The sequence below is a fragment of the Artemia sp. Qi Xiang Cuo genome, chromosome 9, assembly GCF_049724085.1.
Source record: "Artemia sp. Qi Xiang Cuo chromosome 9, ASM4972408v1, whole genome shotgun sequence".
NCBI lineage: Eukaryota > Metazoa > Arthropoda > Branchiopoda > Anostraca > Artemiidae > Artemia > Artemia sp. Qi Xiang Cuo.
In genome coordinates this window covers 31,420,405-31,445,413 of record NC_142802.1, presented here as the reverse complement: position 1 = coordinate 31,445,413, position 25,009 = coordinate 31,420,405, and the positions used below count along the sequence as shown (strand labels likewise).

At 34.4% G+C, this 25,009-nt stretch overlaps 1 protein-coding gene across 1 annotated transcript in view; it reads left to right on the top strand.

Annotated features, from left to right (window-relative positions):
- Positions 1-25,009, top strand: part of LOC148948566 (uncharacterized) — a 73,819-nt gene that overhangs the window by 6,210 nt on the left and 42,600 nt on the right. Inside the window, exon 3 of the mRNA XM_089094966.1 lies at positions 8,686-8,839. Within this exon, the coding sequence (XP_088951092.1) occupies positions 8,686-8,839 (154 nt within the window). The remainder of the gene's footprint in view (positions 1-8,685; positions 8,840-25,009) is intronic.

Genomic DNA, 25,009 nt, shown 5'->3' with positions numbered 1-25,009 from the left:
GGGGGGGCTAGAGGATGGGGTTACTCTGGAGAATCTTTCCGTGGAGGAGGTTTCTTTGGGGTATGGGACATGGCTAGTAAGAAGTCGCCGGAGTACAAAAACTCATTTACAAAGCGATCCGAAATTAAATTAAAAAAAACAAGTTTTTTCAATGGAAAGTAAGAAGCAATACTAGAAATTAAAACAAAAAGAAATTGTAACATAAGGGATGCAGTTGTCGCCCACGTCAAAACCGAGCTCTTAAATTTACAGTTTTTTTTAGTGCGTTCAAAAGAGTTATCTATTCTAATTCAACAGCCTTTGTAATTAAGGGGTGTTTGAATCTAAAATTTTTTTTACTTTTAACATTAAGAGCGTGGTATTGACTAAGGGGAGAACCCCCTCATATACGTAATAACATATACGTAATAAAGAAAACAATAAAAAAACAAGCGATACGGCTCAATAGTAATCGAAACTTTTAAAAACGGAATTTTTATGTCAATAAATGTATCAAAAGAATGTGTTTATAATACTGATCCTAAATATATAAATTTTATTAAGTTTAGTATTACTCATCTAAGGCTACGAGCCTGAGAAAATTTACTCGATTTTTTAAAGAGGGGGAAACATCCCCTACAAGTGAAAGAATTTTAATGAAAATCACACCGTCAGATTCAGCGTATCAGAAAACCCTATTACATAGGTTTCAAGCTCATATCTGCAAAAATCTGCAACTTTGTATTTTTTGCCAGAAGAAAAATATACGAATATAGAAGTTCGTTACGCAAGTTAATTTGTAAAGACATCCATTTAGCAAAACAAAAGTAAAAATTTTATGCAAATTTTGTTTACTTATTCAATGACGGTTAGCCAAAATAAAAGCTGCATTAACTTAAAAACGATCAGAAATAAAATAAAAAAAAACAAGTTTTTTAAACTGAAAGTAAGGAGCGACATTAAAACTTAAAACTAACAGAACTTATTACGTATATTAAAGGGGCTGGCCCCTCCACAACGCCTTGCTCTTTACGCTAAAGTTTGACTCTGTCTCACAACTTTATTTTTTAAAACAATAATAAACTTTAGCGTAAAGAGCGAGGCGTTGAGGAGGGGACAGCCCCTTTCATATACGGAATAATTTCTGTTCGTTTTAAGTTTTAATGTCGCTCCTTACTTTCAGTTTAAAAAACTTGTTTTTTTTTATTTAATAAAGACAAAGGATAAGGCTGGTTTCTATTGTCAAAGTTCCCTCTTTATCTTACTCCGGATTACCATAAATAGTTTAATAGATTTGAATGCTAATAGAAGAAGGAGGCAGGGTTTTCTTATGCCAATAGGGTAAGTAAAGTATACCTTGGGTAAGTAAGTAAAGTAATGTATATAGTAAAATATACCGATTGCGTTAACACCAAAAAATGGTTAAGTAAAGTATAGACGTACTAAGATTCATTAGAAACTTTGATTGGTAAAGTTGATGTTTAGAAGGGAAGTTATGGAAAGGTTTAGGATGTGTTCTTCATAATTATAGTCTAAAGATAAGCCAAATAAGAAAACAGTTAAAAACTGACGGGTTTGTATTTGAAATAAAAAAAACAAGTTTTTTTAACTGAAAGTAAGGAACGACGTTAAAACTTGAAACGAACAGAAATTATTCCGTATTTGAAAGGGGCTGTATAGAACTTTAAATTTTTCTCGCAGTGGTGCTGACAAGGAGTTTTTCAAAAGACTTGGTAAGAGTATAGTGGTTATCGCTAGGATTTCATTGACAGCTCTATTTTCTTGTGACTTATAGGACACTCTTGAAGCCCTCCCACAACCCTTCCCTTTATTGATGTAGCTGTAGGGAATACTTTCTTACTTTTGTTGGTAATCCATTTCCAAATACCAGTACGATTTTAAATGTTGTAATTTCCCGAAAATTGTTTTGTTTTTTCTTTTGCATCCATAGTTACTTTACTGCGTCGTTTTTGCTCAAGCATGAATATTAAGCATCATTTTTATTTCCTTATTTTCTATGCTACAACCTCTTGGTTTTTTTCTTATATAATATCTTTTTCCGCTCAAATTGCCTTAGTGAAAATGGCACCTGACTTCATTTGGTGTAACTTTGCTGAGTTTTCAGAGTAATTTTTCTGTAGTCGTAATTTGTTTTTTATTCCATGAATGTGATCCTTGTCGTTGGTTTCAAAGCGCATTCAAATGTAAAGTTTCCTTTAATGAGTTTGCTCTTGAATGCAAAGACGTTTACATAAGATGTCCTTTAGAATAAGCACCTTCTGCTTGTAAAGACTTCTGGACATTGATTAGAGGTATACGTAAGTGGAAGCATACATTAAAGGCAGCAAGGATAGCCACGAACAATTCCAGCTCTATTTGCATCCCTGGTGACTTCTTCGTAAAATTTCGACTGTTTGAAATATGATCAGAATCTGGCGCTGCCTGAGTAAGGAGCCATGTGCGTTCAATATACAGTTCTCCTTTTTATTCCAATACAAGAAACTATATGAAAACGAGGTGATTTACAGACAGCGAAAAAAAGGGAAATGCAAGTATTTCATCCAAGGACACTGCTCAGCTGTCGTCGGTGCAAAACGAAACATATACAAATCTGAAAAAAGGAAATTAAAGTGAATAGTCCCCTTCTCACTTGGTCGGTAAAAAGGTTACTGAATAAAAAACTTGATTTTGATTGCTAGATAAAACTTTCCTTTGATTTTTTTTTTTTTTTTTTTTGAAATGCTAACCACATCTCCCCTTTTACAGTTAAGTATATAAATATAACCTTTGGATATGAATGTAATATGAGGGGACCCCCCTCACACAAGGTGATCTCCTGAACTGGAGATCCTGGACTTAGGAAAGTTTTGTAGGGAACACGCCTAAACCGAGAACAATTTGCAAATTATGAATTGAACTGTTGACTGCGCTGTGCACAATCGCCACTCATTTTCATTTTTTATGCATGCTTGAAAGCGTCAATCTGTTCTAGATTTATTTTTTGGTTTCAACACTAAACCGCTATGGAGGTTGTTGTAATTAAATCAAATTTTGTTGTCATTAATTAAAATCAAGGTGGGGTCAGTTTGTATTTGAATTGAAAAGGTGTTTTAGTTTGCCTTTATTGGACAATATGATTGATATCTTTTGAAAAACTGTTCTATTTTACATTACTGTCTTTCCATTTCCATTCGGGGGTGATATTTTCTCAGCTTTTACATATTTATTGGACAAATAATTTGAGGGCAAATTGTTCTCCATACTGTAAAATATTAGGTTGTTTCAAAAGTTTTGTCTGATTTTAGAAGGCTTCTTCAAACTGCAAATCTCATCGATTACTTATTCAATTTAACGGAAGTAAAAGCCATTCGTTTTGCTGCACTTTTGCAAGCATAACGCTAGTCGATTAATTCCCACTGCATAAAAACTGGGTGATTTGATAAAAGTTGACGAGGGCCTTTTTTGCCTCGTTCGAATTGACGAAGGTTGTACCGGTGAGAAAGTTAGCGAAGTACTTGAAAACATTGTAGTCGTTTGACGAAAGTTCTGAGGAGTATGGCGAGCTTCGACAGTCAATTCGTTTAATTTTTTGACGATATTTCATAAAACGTGTAGACGGGTGCGTGGAACACGATTAAACCTCTACAGTGGACCAGTAGCTGCTGCTGCCGTAATTTTCGGTACATTTTGTTGATTTCCTCATAATAGAACTCTGGCGTGATGGTTTGGACCGGTTGCGGAAAGTTAGAGCGGATCACACCAGCGGCTGGCCATCATACAGTGTTCCTTTGTGTTCCTTTTTTCTTGGATTTTCGCTTTTGGGAAGTGCCTGGGTCGCTTATCAGTGTCCAACCACTGTCCTGAACATTTCCTTTTGTCGTAGAGGATTCACTTTTCATCCCACGTGACAATCCGATCCACAAAATATCGCTTTGGTTGTGGAAAAGCAAAGAAAAACGGACCTAGAAACGTGACAATTTCTGTTGATCGTTCAAATCGTGGGGTACTCACTTTTGAAGCTTTTTGACCTTTCCAAAAGGTTTTTAGCAATTAAAACAACATGGGAGCCGAGACCCAGTTTTTATGTATTCCCACGCATCGCTTGTGAGTGGCCATTCTCGACCAGGGTCCTCAAATCTTTGTCCTAAACTATTTTATGTCGATCACTTCGGGGCTCATTTTCGAGAATAATATCCCTTGAAAAAAAAAATTGCAAAAAAATTCCGAACAGTGTGTTCATTAATAATATCCTTGCCAAACGCCTGGTTAATTCTTCGGGATGTTTCGATAGCACTTTGTTCAATTTGAATTCGTCGAAAAAAAAAAAAAAAAGAATGGCCGGAAATCGCTGAAAGACATCATATGGTAATAAACTGAAAAGAAGCCGAATTTTTTAAAAAATGCACTATTATTACACATGGAGCACTAAATTCTCTATCGTTCAGTATGTACTATGACACATAGACCAACATTTATTGAAATTAAATAAAAAAAACAAGTTTTTTTTAACTGAAAGTAAGGAACGACGTTAAAACTTAAAACGAACAGAAATTATTCCGTATATGAAAGGGGCTGTCCCCCCTCAACGCCTTTACGCTAAAGTTTTTTATTGTTTAAAAAATAGGGTTGTGAGAAAGTCAAACTTTAGCGTAAAGAGCGAGGCGTTGAGGAGGGGACAACCCCTTTCATATACGGAATAATTTCTGTTCGTTTTAAGTTTTAATGTTACTCCTTACTTTCAGTTTAAAAAACTTGTTTTTTTAATTTGATTTATGAACGTTTTTGGATTAATGAAGCTTTTGATGTTGGCTCACCGTACATGAATAATTAAAACAAAATTTGTATATTCATTTTACTTTTATTTGTTAAAGGGCTTTCTCGAAATTTGTTTAATTTTATTTACGAACGTTTCTATTAGTAATAAATATACGTAACTTACGAATTAACTTACGTAACGAACTTCTATATTCATATATCTTTTAATATGTATATTAGGGCGATCGCCTCCTAGTCAATACCTTGCTCTTTAAGTTAAAGTTCGAATTTTGTTCCAATTCTTTAAAATCACAAAGGCCGTTAATTAGAATAAATAGCTCTTATGAAAGTACTAAAAAAATCTTTGGCTTAAAGAGAAATGCATTGACTAGAGGATGAAACCAATAATATATGTGATATTTTTTGTCTGTTTTAAGTTTTGATGTTGCTGCTTACTTTCAGTTGAAAAACCTTTTTTATTATTTAATTACTGATCTTTTTTTTTTAATAATGCTTGGAAATCCGGTGCCCTCTTCATAGCAATGTCCCTTCCCCCATGAAAACTTCCTTCATGGAAAGATCCTCCCACATAACCCCTGACCCACGTCCCCCGACTACCAGAAAAAATCCCCCCTGAAAACGTCTGTATACTTCCCAATAACCAATAGGCTACTATATGTTACCATTGGGTAAAGTTCATAACTTTCAGCCCTGCCCCCGGGGACTTCGGGGGATTAAGTTATCCTAAAAGACATAGTTACAATATTTTCGACCATGCTGAACAAAATGGCTATCTCAAAATTTTAATTGGTTGACTTTGGAAAAAAATGAGCGTGGGAGGTTGCCATCCATTTTTTTAGTCACTCAAAAAGGGCATTAGAACTTTTAATTTGTGTTCCAATGAGCCCTCCCACGATATTCTAGGACCACTGGGTCGATACGATCACCCCTGAAAAAAAAAACAAAAAAAAACACGCATCCGTGATTTGTCTTCTGGCAAGAATGGCAAAATTCCGCATTTTTGCATAGCGGAGCTTGAATCCTCTACAGTAGGGCTCTCTGATACGCTGAATATGATGGTGTGATTTTCATTAAGGTTCTGTAACTTTTAGAGGGTCTTTTTCCCTTTTTTCGAAAATCAGCCAAATTTTCTCAGGCGCGTAACTTTTGATGGGTAGAACTAAACTTGAAGGAACTTATATATTTGAAATCAGCATTAAAATCTGATTCTTTTGATGTATCTATTGGTATCAAAATCCCGTTTTCCAGAGTTTCGGTTACCATTGAGCCGGGTCGCTCCTTACTTACAGTTCGTTACCACGAACTGCTTGATGCGGAGCTATAAAAACACATGATATTAAAACGGAAAAAACTCATGAAACAACCAATGAAAAAATGGCTCTCTTATCAGAAGGTCTCGTTCCTTTCTAAAGTAAACCTCTTTTCAGTTACCCCAATAACCACCTTGCTTTGGTCATAAAAATAAAAAACTCAAAATATATTGAAAATATTCCTGTTTCTTCTTTAACCTTCTTCTCACTGAAAATGAACCCACTGACTTTTTTACTTTTTCTTAGCGCTCCTCTATATTTCTTTTGTTGTTTTGACTCTATATATTAACAGTTTGGTGTATTTGAACGGGAAGATTCCCGTTTCTTTCTTAAAATTTGAAGCTTTTTTCTTTTAAAAATATTCATTCTTCAAAAAGAACTTGCTTGTGTATGCTTTTTCCTTATATGTATTTTTTTGGCTATGAACTTCTTAATTGGGAGGGTTTTTTATCCCCAGGAAAATACGTTAACCATTTTCAAACAGTTCGTGGTAACGAACTGTAAGTAAGGAGCGACCCGGCTCAATGGTAACCGAAACTCTAGAAAACGGGTTATTGATACCAATAGATATATCAAAAGAATCAAATTTAAATGCTGATTTCAAATATATAATTTTTATCAATTTTAGTGCTAAACATCAAAAGTTACGCGCCTGAGAAAATTTGGCTGATTTTCGAAAAAAGGGGGAAAGACCCCCTAAACGTTAGAGAACCTTAATGAAAATCACACCATCATATTCCGCGTATCAGAGAACCCTAATGTAGAGGTCTCAAGCTCCTATCTACAAAAATGTGGACTTTTCCATTTTTTGCCAGAAGAAAGATCACGGATGCGTGTTTATTTGTTTGTTTGTTTGTTTGTTTTTTTTTTCCAGGGGTGATTGTATTGATCCAGTGGTCCTAGAAAATCGTGAAAGGGCTCATTGGAACGGAGATTAAAAGTTATAGTGCCCTTTTTACGTGACCAAAAAAATGGAGGGCAACTAGGCCCCCTCCCACGCTTATTTTTTTCCCAAAGTCACCCGATCAAAATTTTGAGATAGCCATTTTGTTCAGCATGGTCGAAAATATGATGAATATGTCTTTTAGGATGACTTAATCCCCGAAGTTCCCAGAGGGAGGGATAAATGTTTTTAATTTTACCCATTTTTAAAATTTTTTATTGGTTTTGGGGATTTTTAAAGAATTTTTCTGTTGTTTTTTTTCTGTTTGGGGTTGTGACGGGGGGCTCGGGGGTTATGTTGGAGGATCTTTTCATGATGGAATCTTTTATGGGGGAAGAGAAAGTGCCATGAAGGGGGCGCCGGACTTGCCAGCATTATTTATTGGTTATTGGGAAGTATACAACCATTTTCAGGAAGGATTTTTTCTGGAGGGGGGGGCTAGAGGAGGGGGTTACTCTGGAGAATATTTCCGTGGAGGATGTTTCTTTGGGGTAAGGGACATTTCTATGAAGGGGGCGCCGGATTTCTAAGCATTATTTAAGAAACGATCAGCATTTACATAAAAAAAAAACAAGTTTTTTCAACTGAAATGTAAGAAGGAATATTAGAACTTAAAACGAACAGAAATTATAACGTATGTGAGGGGGTTCTCCCCCAAGTCAATACCTCGCTCTTTACGCTACAATTTTTTTTAGTGCTTTCAAAAGAGCTATCTATTCTAATTAAACGGCCTTTATTATTCTGGGGTTTTTTAATAAAAATTTTTTTTAACTTTTAACGTAAAGAGCGTGATATTGACTAAGGGGAGAACCCCTTCATATAAGTAATAACATATACGTAATAAAAAAAACAATAAAAAACAAGCGATACGGCTCAATAGTAATCGAAACTTTTAAAAACGAAATTTTGATGTCAATAAATGTATCAAAAGAATGTGTTTATAATGCTGATCCTAAATATATAAATTTTATTAAGTTTAGTATTCCTCATCAAAGGCTACGAGCCTGAGAAAATTTACTCGATTTTTTAAAGAGGGGGAAACATCCCCTACAAGTGAAAGAATTTTAATGAAAATCACACCGTCAGATTCAGCGTATCAGAAAACCCTATTACATAGGTTTCAAGCTCATATCTGCAAAAATCTGCAACTTTGTATTTTTTGCCAGAAGAAAAATATACGAATATAGAAGTTAGTTACGTAAGTTAATTTGTAAAGACATTCATTTAGCAAAAGAAAAGTAAAATTTTTATGCAAACAAAAGCAGCATTAACTAAAAAACGATCAGAAACTAAATAAAAAAAACAAGTTGTTTAAACTGAAAGTAAAGAGCGACATTAAAACGAACAGAAATTATTCCGTATATGAAAGGGGCTGTCCCCTCCTCAACGCCTCGCTCTTTACGCTAAAGTTTGACTCTCTCTCACAACTTTATTTTTTTAAAACAATAAAAAACTTTAGCGTAAAGAGCGAGGCGTTGAGGAGGGGACAGCCCCTTTCATATACGGAATAATTTCTGTTCGTTTTAAGTTTTAATGTCGCTCCTTACTTTCAGTTTAAAAAACTTGTTTTTTTTATTTAATATTTATAAAAAATAAAAGCAGCAAGCGCAAATGAGTGCCAACTTTCTCCTTTTTTTAATACGGGCATCGTATATAATTTTTTTTTTTTAATTTCAGAATCGCTTAAAGAGCTTCTTAGATACTTGAGGCGAGATAACGATTACTTCTCCGTGCGTCGTCTTCTTGGAGAATATGAAATTATTCAGAAGCATTTAACTCCTTTGGTTATTACCTATGGGAACGATAAAAGCATTTTTAATTTCACATTAAGGTTTGTCATGTTTTCTAATTAGTCTTTCATTTTAAGAAGCCATAGAGTAAAATATGACAGTACAAATTTGGTTGCAAAATATTTTTATATATAATAGCAGTTAAAGGAACGCTCTTGGCCAAGCTGCTATACTTGGGTTATTTTAAAAATGGCGTCGTCATTACCCCTCCCCCCCAAAAAAAATCCGAGAGATGTTTGTATGTATGATATATTTCTTTGAATTAGTTTTTACATTTTTGTTGTTGTTTTGATTGTTTCTGTTTCGTTTTCTGTTTTATTTTACATGACACAAGAAGCGAATTCGGTGCTATTAGAGCTTGTGATAGTCTATTAGAAATGAATATTATCTGCCCCCCTTAGGACCAACCTAATAAAGAACGACAAACTTGTTTTGAAAAAAAAACAAAACGAAAAAACTGTCAAGTGAGGAAGAATCGCCATTTTAAGCTGATTAAATAAAAACAAGTTTTTTCAACTGAAAGCAAGGAGCAACATTAAAACTTAAAACGAACATAAAACTATTGTGTGTACGAGGGGGTTTCCCCCTCCTCAATACCTCACTCTTCAAGCTAAAATTTTTTAGTACTTTTAAAGTAGCTTCTTGTTGTTATTGTTAACGTCCGTTGTGTTTCAGGAGTCGTTATTAAAGAATTGGGACACAATCCAAACTTTAGCGTAAAGAGCGAGGTGCTGAGGAAGGGGAAACTCCCCCTCATGTGCGTAATAATTTCTGTTCGGTTTAAGTTTTATTGTTGCTCCATACTTTCAATTGGAAAAAAAAACTTTTTTTTTTACTTAATCTCTGATCGTTTTTTAAATAATGCCGGGAAATCTGGTTCCACTTCCTTGGAACCCCCCCCCCTACGGAAAGATCCTCTAGACAGTTCAATCCCATTGAAAGTTTACCCCGGACAATTACCCTTAACATCTGCACACGTAAAATTGAGTCGGCAAAGAGAAAGCAAGACAAAATAAAAAGAATTTCGTATAGGAATTCTGGCAAATTCTCCAAGTATAAAATTTCCCCTGAAAAGTTCACCCCCGGAAACTTTCCTCCCCATGGAAAATTCTGCCGTGGAAAATCCCCCCAGTTGAAAATTCACCCGCCACCCGAAAAATGTATGTACACTTTCCAATAACAAATACTACTACTACTAACAACTCACCGCAGCACCAATCCGCCTGAGGCCAACACAGCTACGCACGCTCCTCCCCTATCCTAATTTATTCAAAGCCTCCCACTTTACACCCTCCCAGGAAGCTCCCATTTCCTTTAAATTTTTCTTTTTGACATTCTCCCACCCCAACTGCCGACGACCTGATTTCCGTTTAGCCCTAGATGGTTGGCCGAAAAGGATAATCTTTGGCAATCTGTCATCCTTCATCCGCAGAACGTGCCCATACGTAAATAATGGAAAATTTTTTATAACTGAAAGACCATTCCCCAGGGGCTGTGGGGGGGGGGTCATAATGTCTCCAAAGACGTAGTTATTGAACCTTTCAACTATGTTGAACAAAATGGCTATGTCAAAATTTTGATCGGACGATTTTGGGAAAAAAGGGACGTGGCAGGGGAGCTAGTTGCCCTTCAATCTTTTGGTCTCTTAAAAAGGGCACTAGAACTTTAAATTTCAGTTCAAACGAGCCCTCCCCCGATGTTTTAGGACCATTGGTTCGATACGATCATCCCTAAAAAAAAAAATAAACACGCATCAGTGATCTTTCTGCTGGCAAAAAATACAAAATTCAGATTTTTTGCACATAGGAGCTTGAAACCTCTAAAGTAGAGTTCTCTGATGCGCTGAAACTGATGGTGAGATTTTCATTAAAATTCTTTGACTTTTAGGGGGTGTTTCCTCCTTCAGAGCTGGAGGTTATTGGAGGGCAACCAGCCCCCTTCTGCAGTAATTTTTGCCCCCTCCCCTTTGTAGCTCAATGCTGTTAGGTAGCCATTTTGTTGTGAAAAAGTCCAAAGGTCTAGTAAGCATGCCTTCGTAGTTTTCATTGTAGAGAAAATAATGTTCTGGCCTTTAGAAGTTTTTATTTGAGGGAGGGGCAGTCTCACTCATGTTTGTAGTAATTTCTGTTCTTTTTAAGCTTGACTATTCATTTTAGTTTATATTCGTTTTGGGATTGATTTATTTATGTGTAGCAGGATCTTTTATCTACAGTGCTCAATGTGGTTACATTTGAAGATCCACGGGGAACGATAGTTAGGACATAATGCTATTTACTTTGTCGATTTGACTCTGAAAAGTCTAATTAAGACCTGGGTAGTAGTGAAAAAGAAAATTATGGAACCCTCATATATTTTTTAAAGTAGGTCAACTACGCAGGATTCTATTTCAGGGGAAGGGGAACTTTTCTTAGGTTCCTGATGAAACTTTAGCTATCCTATTTAGAAGAAAATAGCTCCCGCATTTAGATGAAATCTGTTTTTTTCTTATTATTTTTCAATCTTCTTTTTTTCTATCTAATGAGTTCTGGCCATTGAAACTTGAGGCCCTCTATCGTTTTTATTCGAAGTCTTTAATGACTTAACTCACTTCCTTTTCAAAGTAGTTCAAAATAATTAATGCTCATTTTAACCTGTGCTTGAATATGATCTGTTTGCTTTAAGTTTAGAATTTATATGGAAGTGTCTTAGAGATTCTAAGCAAAAGAGGAAGCGAGAAAGTAAAAGAATATTGAACTTTAAAGCCACTTAGTTCATGGTTTTTATCCAACTGTTAAATTCTGTACAAGCAATTTTGGAAAGTTGCTAAAAGTAATTGAGGAAAACTGTCAGTGAGAAAAAAGAGTGAAGAAAAATAAGGAAAAATGCCAAAAAATCGCAATGATCTTCATTAACGCTTTTATAGAAACAATCGAAGAATAATGAATTGTTTTAATCTCTGTTTTAGTGATTGTAAAATTGTGGTGTATCATATAACAATAGAGAGATAAAAAAGATAAAAAGTTATGAAGTAAGTGACGGTGAATAATATAGTTCTGTAGAGAAAAATTAGAAAATCAAGGGCCAGCCGTCGGGACGAAATCTTTATTTTATTTTCGTATTTTGTAACTAAAGGGTAAATTTCTATTCTTAAAGAGCTTCATCACATATTATATTTTGAAAACGGAAAAAGTTCACGAAAAATGAGCAAGCTTGCGTTAATATAAATCAGCAGTTGTTTCCTAAATGTTCGTGAGTTAATGAAAATATGGTATTGCTAGCTACGCCGCACTTAGCAGACACGCAAAACAAGTGTTTAACTTTTAATAAAAATAGGCTGCATAGTAAAGTTATTTACATGCTTCTTAAATGGAAAATACCTTTCAGAAAAACAAGACAAAGTTGGAAAAACAAATAATTAATGCCATTTCGTGTTAAATTCACTTATAAATGTTATATAAATGTTTACTTTATAACTTCAATAAGTCAAATAATATTAACATTTTGATTACTAAATATCAGTATATGTATATTAAACTGACAATGCACATTCATTTGTATTTTTTCTGTAAAGTTAAAATTTTGTTCTGGCCTTGGGAAGGCATAGGGGTTTTGCGCCCAACTTATGTTAATTTCTGCTCGTTTTGAATTTGACTCAGTTGTTTATGGTAATTTCTGTTCATTTTGGGTTTCAGTTATTTATTCATGCTGATTTGTGGTAGTTTCACGCTTGGTAGATTATTTGATTTTATTTTTACTCATTTTTGCTTAATGGAGTTCTTTACTTTTCTTTGAAAAACGTATTTTGTGGAAAAAGATTTTTTAATGAATTTCTGTTCGTTTTATATTGACATAGTCTTTTAAGGGAAAAAGAAAAAGATACTTTAAATCTTTTCGTTTTTTAAGACTTTATAGTTTGGCCTGCTATTTGTATGCTGGAGAAAAATTTTCAGCAGTTTTTAACAACATACACCCTTTTAAATCTGGAAACAAATAGTACTGTTTAATTTAGTTTCATACCTCCTCTAGTTGACCTGAAATGGAAAAATTGATACCATTCGTATAAAAACTTCTTTACTTTGTTTGATCGCATGGATATACTTTAGGTATTTTGATTTGATTGAATTCCACGAGCAGGAATAGCCCCGAAAGTTTTAACACTATACCCTCAGTCGTTCTTGGGATACTGCTGAGATGCCTTATTGGGATTTAGCATTATCACAGTGCATTTGGTTTAATCTTAAGGCAATATTTAGTTTTTAAACATAATGGGCAAATGGGAGGGTGGGCGTGGGAGGGTGGGAGTGGAAGGGGGATTAGTTGCCCTCCAGTCACTTTCGAATATTAAAAGGGCATCAGCCCTTTCTATTTTCAATCTAATGTGCCCTTTTCGAAGTTCCCACGACAACTTCTTAGATACAAAGTTCCCTGGTCTGAACAACAACAATAACAACAAATAATATATTATACCCACATCGATCTTTACTATGAAAATTTCAAGCCTTCGAATCACTTTCGACTATTAAAAAGGGCACTAGGCCTTTCGATGTCCAATCGAATGAGCCCTTTTGGAAACGATAACGCTTTCTATAAACATCTTATATGGCCCCAGGGCATAAATTACAACCCTTACCCTAAGGTCTGTTAGGGTGTTTGTCATCCTCTAAGACGAAATTTCCAGAACTTTCAACTACGTTAAACAAAATGGCTATATCAAAATTTTGATTGGATGTGTTCGGGGAAATGGTGGGTGTGAGAGGGGTGGTAGTCGCTCTCCAATCACTTTCAACTATTAAAAATAGCCCTAGCACTTTCAATTTCCAATCAAATGAGCCTTTTGAAGTTTCTACGACAAAATTTTCAATAAAAATCTTATATGCCTCCAGGGCATAACTTACAACCCGTGCCCTGAGTGCTGGGGGGGGTGTCATTCTCAAAGACCTAATTTCCAGAGTTTTCTACTACGTTGAACAAAATGGCTATCTGAAAATTTTTAATGGATGTGTTTGGAGGAATGGTGGGCGTGAGAGTGGGGTTAGTTACCTTCCAGTCACTCTCGACTATTACAAAGGGCTCTAGCCCTCTCAATTTCGAATTGAATGAGCCCCTTTTGAAGTTTTACGACAACTCTATCTATAAAAACCTTATCTGCTCCCAGGGTAGAACTTACAACCTTTGCCCTTGGAGCTCTGGGGGGGGGGGGGTTTGTCATCCTTAACTACATAATTTCCAGAACTTTCAACTACGTTTAACAAAATGGCTATCTCTAAACTTTGATTGAATGTTTTTAGGGAAATGGTGGGCGTAAGAGGGGTGGGAATTACTCTCCACTCACTTTCGACTATTAAAAAGGGCTATTTCAATTTCCAATCAAATGAGCCATTTTTGAAATTTATATAAAAACTTTCTATATAAACTTTATATGCCCCCAGGGCATAACTTACAACCCTTGCACTGATGGCTTTGAGGGGGTTATCATCCTAAAAGACCTAATTTCAAGAACTTTCAACTACGTTGAACAAAATTGATATCTCAAAATTTTGATTAGATGTGTTTGGGAAAATGGTGGGCGTGACAGTTGCTCTCCAATCACTTTCGACTATTAAAAAAGGCACTAACCCTTTAAAATCCAATTTAATGAGCCCTTTTGAAGATTCTACGCTTTCAATAAAAACCTTATATGCCCCCAGGGCATAACTTACAACCCTTCCCCTGAGGGCAGTGGAAGAGGGGGGGGGGGGTGTCTTCCTAAAAGAGCTAATTTCGAAAACTTTGAACTACGTTGAATAAAATGGATATCTAAAATATTGAGTGGATGTGTTTGGAGAACAGGTGGGTGTGGGAGGGGGGTTAGTTGCCCTGAAATAACTTTCGACTATTAAAAAGAGAACTAGCCCTTTGAATTTTCAATCGAATGAGCCCTTTTTCAAGTTTCTACGACAAAGATTTCAATAAAGACCTTATATGCCCCCAGGGTATAACTTATAATCCTTTCCCTGAAGAATTTAGGGGGAGTGTTCTGCTCAAATGTATAATTTCCTGAACTTTGAACTGCGTGGAACAAAATGGCCATCTCAAAATCTTGATTGGATGAGATTCGGAAAAAGGTGGGCGTGGAAGGGGTGTTATTTGCCTTCCAATCACTTTCGACGATTAAACAGGGCACTAATCATTTCAGTTTCCAATCGAATGAGCCCTTTTTGAAGTTTCTACGACAACGCGTAATATGAAAAGCTTATATACCCCCTGGGCATAATTTACAACCCTTGCCCTGAGGGCTGGGGGGAGGGGTTGTCATCCTCAAAGACTTAATTTCCAGGACTTAAAACTATGTTGAATAAAATGGATATCTCAAAGTTTTTATTAGATGTTTTTGGGGAAATGGCGGGCGTGAGAGGCGGGTTAATTGCCCTCTAATCACTTTCGACTATTAAAAAATGCACTAGCCCTTTGAATTTCCAATCAAATGAGCCTTTTTTGAAGTTTCGACGACAACGCCTTCCATAAAAAACCTTATAAAACCCAGGGCATAACTTGCAACCCTTGCCCTAAGGGCTGTGGGGGACAGTCCTCAAAAACATAATTTCTATCTGGAAATCAACTACGCTGAACAAAATGGCTATCTCAAAATTTTGATGGGATATGTTTCGGGTTATGGTGGGCGTGGAAGGGGTGTTAGTCGCCTTCCAATCACTTTCGACTATTAAAAATGGCACAAGGTACTCCAATTTCCAGTTGAATGAGCCCTTTTCGAAGTTTCTACGACAACTTATTCGATACGAAGTGCCCTGCTCTAAAGGAAAAAATTAATAAATAATACATTGTGCCAACATCGTTCTTATATGCCCCCAGGGCATAACTTAAAACCCTTGCCCTGAGAGTTGTGGGGGAGTGTCCTCCTCTTTACTTACGCCCCGTTTCTTATCTCGTTCTCGAGTGTCCCCGTTCTTTACTTAGGCAGCGCGATCGCGGTGCCTGTGATTTAAACAACAACTTTTTATATAAACCTTATATACCACCAGGGCATAACTTACAACCCTTGCACTGAGGGCTCTGAGGGGGTTATTATCCTAAAAGACCTAATTTCCAGAAGGTTCGACTACGTTGAACAAAATGGATATCTACAAATTTTGATTGGATGTGTTTGGAAAAATGGTGGGCGTGAGAGGGGCGTAGTCGCTATCCAATCACTCAACTATTAAAAAAGGCACTAGCCTTTTCAGTTTCCAAACGAATGAGCTCTTTTGAAGTTTCTACGACAACGCTTTCAATAAAAACTTTATATGCCCCCATGGCATAACTTACAACCATCTCCCAGAGGGCTGTGGGGGGAGGGTTTGTTATCCTAAGAGAGCTAATTTCCAAAACTTTCAATTACGTTGAATAAAATGGCTATCTAAAAATTTTGATTGGATGTATTTGGGGAAAAGGTGGGCGTGAGAGGGGGATTAGTTGCCCTCAAATCACTTTCGACTTTTAAAAAGGGTACTAGCCCTTTGAATTTCAAATCGATTGAGCCCTTTTTCAAGTTTTTACGACAAAGATTTCAATAAAAACCTTAAATGTCCCCAGGGCATAACTTATAACCCTTGTCCTGAGGGTTGTGGGGGAGTATCCTTCTCAAAAATATATTTTCTATCTGGAAATCAACTACGCTGAACAAAATGGCTTATCTCAAAAGTTTTATTGGATGTGTTTGCGGGAATGATGGGCGTTGGGGGGAGTTAGTTGCCCTCCAATCACTTTTGACTATTAAGAAGGGCACTATCCCTTTGAATTTCCAATCGAATAAGCTTTTTTTGAAGTTTCTACGACAACGCCTTCCTTAAAAACCTTATTTGCCCCCAGGGTATAACTTAAAACCCTTACCCTGAAGGTTGTAGGGGAGTGTCCTCTTTAAAACCGTATTTTCTATCTGGAAATCAGCTAGCCTACGCTGAACAAAATTGCAATCTCAAAATTTTGATTGGATTTGTTTGGGGAAATGATGGGCGTGGGGGGGGGCTAGGTGCCCTCCAATCACTTTCGACTATTAAAAATGGCACTAGCCTTTTGAATTTCCAACTGAATGAACCTTTCTCGAAGTTTCTACGACAACGCCTTCTATAAGAACCTTATATGCCCCCAGGGCATAACTTAAAACCCTTGCCCTGAGGGTGGTGGTGGAGTGTCCTCCTCAAAAACACATTTTCTATCTGGAAATTCACTATGCTGAACAAAATGGCTATCTCAAAATTTTGATTGGATTTGTTTGGGTGAATGATGGGCGCGGGTGGGGGGGGGGGTTAGTTGCCCTCCAATCACTTTTGACTATTAAAAAGGGCACTAGCCCTTTGAATTTCCAATCGAATGAGCCTGTTTTGAAGTTTCTACGACAACGCCTTCTATAAAACCTTATATGCCCCCAGGAAATAACTTAAAACCCTTGCCCTGACGGTTGTGGGGGAGAGTCCTCCTCAAAAACATATTTTCTATCTGGAAATCAACTACGCCAAACAAAATGGCTATCTCAAAATTTTGATTGGAGGTATTTGGGGGAATGATTGGCATGGGGGGGGGCTAGTTGCCCTCCAATCACTTTCGACTCTTAAAAAGGGCACTAGAACTCTCGATTTCCAATCGAATCAGCCCCGTTTGAAGTTTCTATGAAGACCCCTTCCATAGGAAGTGCCCTGCTTTAAAGGAAAAAAATAATAAATAGTACATTTTGCCAACATCGTTCTTATATGCCCTCTGGGCATAACTTAAAACCCTTGCCTCGAGGGTTGTGGGGGAGTGTTCCTCAAAAGCATATTTCTATCTGGAAATCAACTACGCTGAACAAAATGTCTATCTCAAATTTTTGATTGGATGTGTTTGGGGGAATGATGGGCGTGGGGTGGGGGCTAGTTGCCCTCCAATCACTTTCGACCTTTAAAAAGGGCACTAGCCACTCCAATTTCCTCTCGAATGAGCCCTTTTCGAAGTTTCTACGACAACTCCTTCGATACGAAGTGCCCGGGTAGGAAAAAAAAAAAAAAAACACACATTGTGCCAGTAGACTAGTACATTATACTTTGCTTGAGGCCCTAGGAATTACCATGCTATTTGCTTGAAGCTCTACACCTTTTCAAAGAGAGTCAGTACTCCCTCACGCCTGTTCCATTTCTTTGAAGTATGTGATATCAGACTGTTTTTTTTTATTTTTTGGACAATTGCCTTAACTCGAGAGTAGTCTGTTATTAATGCGTCGTCGCTAATTAAAAAATTGGATGCTACAATCAGAATTGTTTGATTGAAATTTGCAGAAAGGGATAAGGGATTCGCGAATTGGACTGTACGAACGATCTTATTTGAATAATAGGAAAAAAAATAGAGATAGATACCATTTGCGAATTGGATCGTATGAAGATGGAGAAAAGGGTTAAAGTGATTAGCAGTTAAGGTAACCTCGATGGTGTATGAACAGTGTTGTCAGTTTAAAATAGAGTTTAGCATTATACTATACTAAAAAGTTGATACTAAGAAAGATGTAGATAGAAGAAAAGAATTTTAATGACGGATAGCTTTACTTCTTCGATGTGTTCTGTATAATACACAAGTGGTGTTTGAACAGTATTGTCAGTTTAAAATAGAGTTTAACGTTATAGTATACTAAGAAGTTGATACTAAGAGAGATGTAGATGGCAAGAAAATAATTTTAATAATTAAATTCAGAAAAAACCTTATAAAGCATTGCAAATCATGTAGAAAGTTTTATGTGATACTAACCATCATGTATAATAACAAACAATGATCCTAACCAGCAGAGAAATCAACCCCCCACAGGTTTCCAATCCCCAAACTTGAAGGGCGCCCCCCTCCCCTCCAACTTTTTGGCCCCCTCCCCCCATTTTTTTTTGAATTTTTTTACTTTTTTCATTATTTTTTTTAACGTGACATATTTTTTCCAACTTTTTTTTACTTGTCTTCGAATGAGATGAAACATACTTAAAACAAAAAAATCACATTTAATATTTTCCAAACTCAAAATGAGAATGGTATAGACATGTTAGTCATGACCTTTACTATTTGAAAAATAATGTTTGTAGTAGCACTTTTCTTATTGGACTGAAAATTTTTTGGACTTAGAAATTATTCAACTTTTTTTTTACGTATCTTAAAGTGACATAAAATATGCTTACGGCTCTAACAATTGTACTCTATGCTTGCTCAGAGACACGATGTTGCTTTACCACTGGTGCTTTGTGGCAGGTTATCGCCATAGTATTAGTTTATCGCCTAGTTTATTGCATGTATTGAATCATTATTTTTCTACGCAATTGAACGATAAATACATAAGTCATATCTTAAAAAAAATAGTGAAGATGGAGCATTTTAATAAAGTGTGTTCACATGACAATGTTATTGTAGTATTGAATGCCAACAAGGAGAAGTATTTAAACTATGAAACAAGTACAACTGGTAGTACTATTGGAAATGTATGCATGCATTGTCATGACAGTAAGGAATTAAATTTCTTTGGAATACCGAAAAAATTCAACTCTTATGTTGGTGGATGTGCAAGATTGAGATCTCCAGAGATGATTGCACTCAAAGAGAATGCCAACATAAAAATAATCGTTGATGTTAGATGACAACTCCTTGCTACTGTTGCAGGTAACACATTACCTGCTGATACATCCTATCGTCAGATTTCAGCTATTAGCATACAACGGAAGATCAAAAACAGAAAGGCCTACTCTTCTACTAATATCATAAACCATATCTTGTCTACGTGCCGAAACTGTTACATGTAAAAAATAATGTGATAATAGACAGTGAAATTGCCAGAAAAATAAAAAGGGCATTGGTAGAAAATATCACTAAGAAATATAAAGATGAATCGATGAACAACAAAGTGCTAGCAAACGTTACTACCATTGATCAAAAAGTCATTGAACCAAATAATACCAAAGACGAAAAGCATATTGAGCCTGTCGATGACACACCAGTAAAAATTGTGTATGACTAAAAATGGAATAATGATTATTCTACTGATTACGAACTAAGAGAAGACAATAACTACAATATCAAGAGAGAACACGCTAAACTATTTTATCGATCAGATTCAAAATATGCATCCTTCGTCAGATCTACTTGATAAAATTGACAAAATATAAATGACAGATTGAATTAATGCTTTATCCATATCATTTATCGGATATGACGTATAAAACTAACAAAATGTCTGTATCAGAGTGATTAAATGCTTTATGAGCATCCTTTGATTGATATCTCAAATACAATCTAAGTACCAGAGTGATTAAATTCTATATCAACATCCCCTTCTCGGATACATGGGATAAAATTGATAAAATCTAAGTATCAGAGTGAATAAATGCTTTATCAACATCCTCTAAATGCATTATCAACATCGTTTGTCGGGTATATCGGATAAAATTGACAAAATCTAAGTATCAGATTGATTAAATTCTATATCAACAACCCTTTCTCGAATCCATGGGATAAAATTGACAAATCTAAGTATCGGATTGATTAAATTCTATATCAACAACCCTTTCTCGAATACGTGGGATAAAATTAAAAAAAATCTAAGCGTCAGAGTGAATAAGTTTTCTTAAACCAACATCTATTTTCAGATACATCGAATATAATTGACAAAATCTAAGTGTCAGAGTGAATAAATGCTTTATCAGGATCCTCTGTCGAATATATCAGACAAAATTCACAAAATCTATGCGCCAAAGGGAGTAAATGCATTATCAACATCATTCGTCGGAAAGGTCAGAAAAACTTGACATGTCGGGTAAAATTGACAAAATCTAAGTGTCAGAGTAAATAATTTTTTTTATCAACATCTTTTGCCAGATACATGGAATATAATTGACAAAATCTAAGTGTTAGAGTGAATAATTTTTTTATCAACATCCTCTGTCAGATACATCGGATAAAATTAACAAAATCTAAGTATCAGACTTAATATCATTTGTCGGATATGTCGGACAAAATTTTTTTATCAAGTAAATATCTGAATACGTTTAAGGTATAGTACGAATGGCTTGCAAAACACGAAAATACTATCAGAATGAATAAATTCTTTATCAACATCCGTTGTTGGATATGTCATTATGAAAAAAAATTGTAAGTAAGTATGTAAGTAACAAACTCTTTCTTGAATTCACCTCTTGATACAGAAATTTAATTCAGAAAATTATGAAAAAAAATTGAACAAATTCTTTATTAACATTCATTATCGATTGATGTCGCTTCCTAGACAGACAATACAGCAATTTCACAAAATCTAAGTATAGGAGTGATTAAATTCTATATCAACATCCATTTTTCGGATACATAGGAAAAAGTTGACAAAATCTAAGTGTTAGAGTGAATAATTTTTTTTATCGACATCTTTTGTCAGATACATAGAATAAAATTGACAGAATCTAAGTGTCAGAGTGAAAAATTTTTTTTATCAAAATACTTTCTAATATACATAAAAAAAATTTACAAAATCTAAAGTTCAGAATGAACAAATGCTTTAAAAACATCATTTATCGGATATTTCGGATAAAATTGACAAAATCTAAGCATCAGAGTGATTAAATTCTATATCAACAACCCTTTCTCGAATAAATGGGGTAAAATTGAAAAAATCTCAAATTATTTATACCAACATCTATTGTCAGATACATCGAATATAATTGACAAAATCTAAGTATGAGAGTGAATACATGCTTTATCAGCATCCTTTGTCGAATATATCGGATAAAAGTGACAAAATCTAAGTACCAGAGTGAATAAATGCATTATCAACATCATTTGTCGGATACGTCAGTTAAAATTGACATGTCGGATAAAATTGACAAAATCTAAGTGTCAGAGTGAATATTTTTTTTTCTCAATATCTTTTGTCAGATACATTGAATATAATTGACAAAATCTAAGCGTTAGAGTAAATAATTTTTTTATAAACATCATCTGTCAGATACATAGCATAAAATTGAAAAAATCTACGTATCAGACTGAATAAATGCTTTATAAACATCATTGTCCTATATTTTGGACAAATTTTTTCTATCAAGGAAAAATCTGAATGCGTTTAAGTTCTAGTACTAATGACTTGCAAAAAACACGAAAATACTATCAGAATGAATAAATTCTTTATCAACATCCGTTGTTGGATGTCATTATGAAAAAAAAAATTGTGAGTAAGTAAGTAACAAACTCTTTCTTGAATTCACCTCTTGGATACACAATACAGAAATTTAATTCAGGAAATTATGAAAAAAAAAATTAACAAATTCTTTATTAACATTCATTATCGATTGATGCCGCTTCTTAGACAGACAATACAGCAATTTCACAAAATCTAAGTATAGGAGTGATTAAATTCTATATCAACATATATCAACGCTAACGTGCGTGCACGTAAGCTAACCTAACCTATGGTTTTCATATTTCAGAGGTGCTTTCCCAGTGACACTTCTGCCATGTATAACCGGTCTAACCTTAATTCAACGTAACGACGCATGAAGTCAAAATGAATAGAACCTGGATTTTATGACTGTTATCTGATGTATCCGATAAAACTTTGAAAACGAATTTATTCTTTCTGGTACTTAGATTTTGTCAATTTTCTCCGATGTATCTGACATGTGATGTTGATAATGCATTTAAGGGATATTGATAAAGCATTTATTCACTCTGATACTTAGATTTTGTTGATTTTATCCCATGTATCTGAGAAAGGGATGTTGATATAGAATTTAATAACTCTGATACATAGATTTTGTCAAGTTTATCCCAAGTATTCGAGAAAGGGATGTTGATATAGAATTTAAACAATCTGAGACTTAGATTTTGTAAATTTTATCCGATATAACCGACAAATGATGTTGATAATGCATTTCAAGGATGTTGATAAAGCATTTATTCACTCTGATACTTGTATTTTGTCAATTTTATGCCATGTATCTGAGAAAGGGATGTTGATATGGAATTTAATCACTCTGATACTTAGATTCTGTCAGTTTGATCTGACATATCGGACAAAGGATATTGATAATGAATTTAGATTTTGTCAATTTTATTCAACATATCCGACAAAGGATGCTGAAAAAGCATTTATTCACTCTGATATTTAGATTTTGTTAATTATAATTGTTGTAACTGATAAAAGATGTTGATAAAAAAAAATTATTCACTCTGAGATTTATCTTTTGTCAATTTTACCCTTTGTATCCGAGAAAGGGATGTTTATATGGAATTTAATCACTCTGATACATATATTTTGTCAATTTTATCCAACATATCGGACAAAGGATGGTGATAATGCATTTAGAATTTGTCAATTTTATTCAACATATCCGACAAAGGATGCTGAAAAACATTTATTCACTCTGATATTTAGATTTTGGTACTTATAATTGTTGTAACTGATAAAAGATGTTGATAAAAAATAAATTATTCACGCTGATACTTAGATTTTGTCAATTTTATCCCATGTACCCGATAAAGGGATGTTGATATATAATTTAATCAATCTGATGCTTATATTTTGTCAATTTTATCCGATGTAGTTAACAAATGATGTTGATAATGCATTTAAAGGATGTTGAAAAAGAATTTGTTCCCTCTGATACTTAGATTTTGTGAATTTTATCCCGTGTATCCGAGAAAATGATGTTGATATGGAATTTAATCACTCTGATACTTAGATTTTATACATTTTATCCGACATATCTGACAAGGGATGTTGATAAAGAATGTATTCATTCTGAAATTTAGATTTTGTTAATTTTATTTGATATATCTGACAAAGTATGTTGATAAAAAAAAAATTATTCACTCTGACACTTAGATTATGTAAATTTTATCCTATGTATCCAAGAAAAGGATGTTGATATAGAATTTAATCACTCTGATACTTAGATTTTGTCAATTTTAACCGATATATACGATAAAGGATGTTGTTAAAGCATTTATTCATCTGAAATTTATATTTTGTCATTTTTATTTGATGTATTTGACAAAGGTTGTTGATAAAAAAATTTATTCACTCTGACACTTATATTTTATCAATTTTATTCGATGTATCTGGCAAAGGATGTAGATAAAAAAAAATTTCACTCTGATACTTAGATTTTGTCAATTTTATCTGACATATCCGACAAAGGATGTTGATAATGAATTTATTCACTCTGATATTTAGATTTTGTCAATTTTATTCGATGTATCTGACAAAGAATGTTGATAAAAAAATATTCACTCTAACACATATATTTTTTCAATTTTATCCTATGTATCCTAGAAAATGATGTTGATATAGAATTTAGTCACTCTGATACTTAGATTTTGTCAATTTTATCCGACATCCGATAAAGGATGTTTTTAAAGCATTTATTCACTCTGATATTTAGATTTTGTTAATTATAATTGTTGTAACTGATAAAAGGTGTTGATAAAAAAGAATTTATTCACTCTGGTACTTAGATTTTGTCAATGTTATCCTTTGTATCTGAGAAAGGGCTGTTGATATGGAATTTAATCACTCTGATACATAGATTCTGTCAGTTTTATCTGCCATATCCGACAAAGGATTTTGATAATGAATTTAGATTTTATCAATTATTAAACATATCTGACAAAAGATGCTGAAAAAACATTTATTCACTCTGATATTTAAATTTTGTTAATTATAATTGTTGTAACTGATAAAAGATATTGATAAAAAATAAATTATTCGCTCTGATACTTAGATTTTGTCAATTTTATCCCATGTACCCGAGAAAGGGATGTTGATATAGAATTTAATCAATCTGATACTTAAATTTTGTCAATTTTATCCGATATAGCCGACAAATGATGTTGATAATGCATTTAAAGGATGTTGATAAAGAATTTATTCACTCTGATACTTAGATTTTGTCAATTTTATCCCGTGTATCCGAGAAAATGATGTTGATATGGAATTTAATCACTCTGATACTTAGATTTTATCAATTTTATCCGACATATCTGACAAGGGATGTTGATAAAGAATTTATTCATTCTGAAATTTAGGTTTTGTTAATTTTATTTGATGTATCTGACAAAGGATGTTGATAAAAAAAATTTTTCACTCTGACACTTAGATTCTGTCAATTTTATCCTACGTATCCGAGAAAAGGATGTTGATATAGAATTTAGTCACTCTGATACTTAGATTTTGTCAATTTTATCCGACATATCCGATAAAGGATGTTTTTAAAGCA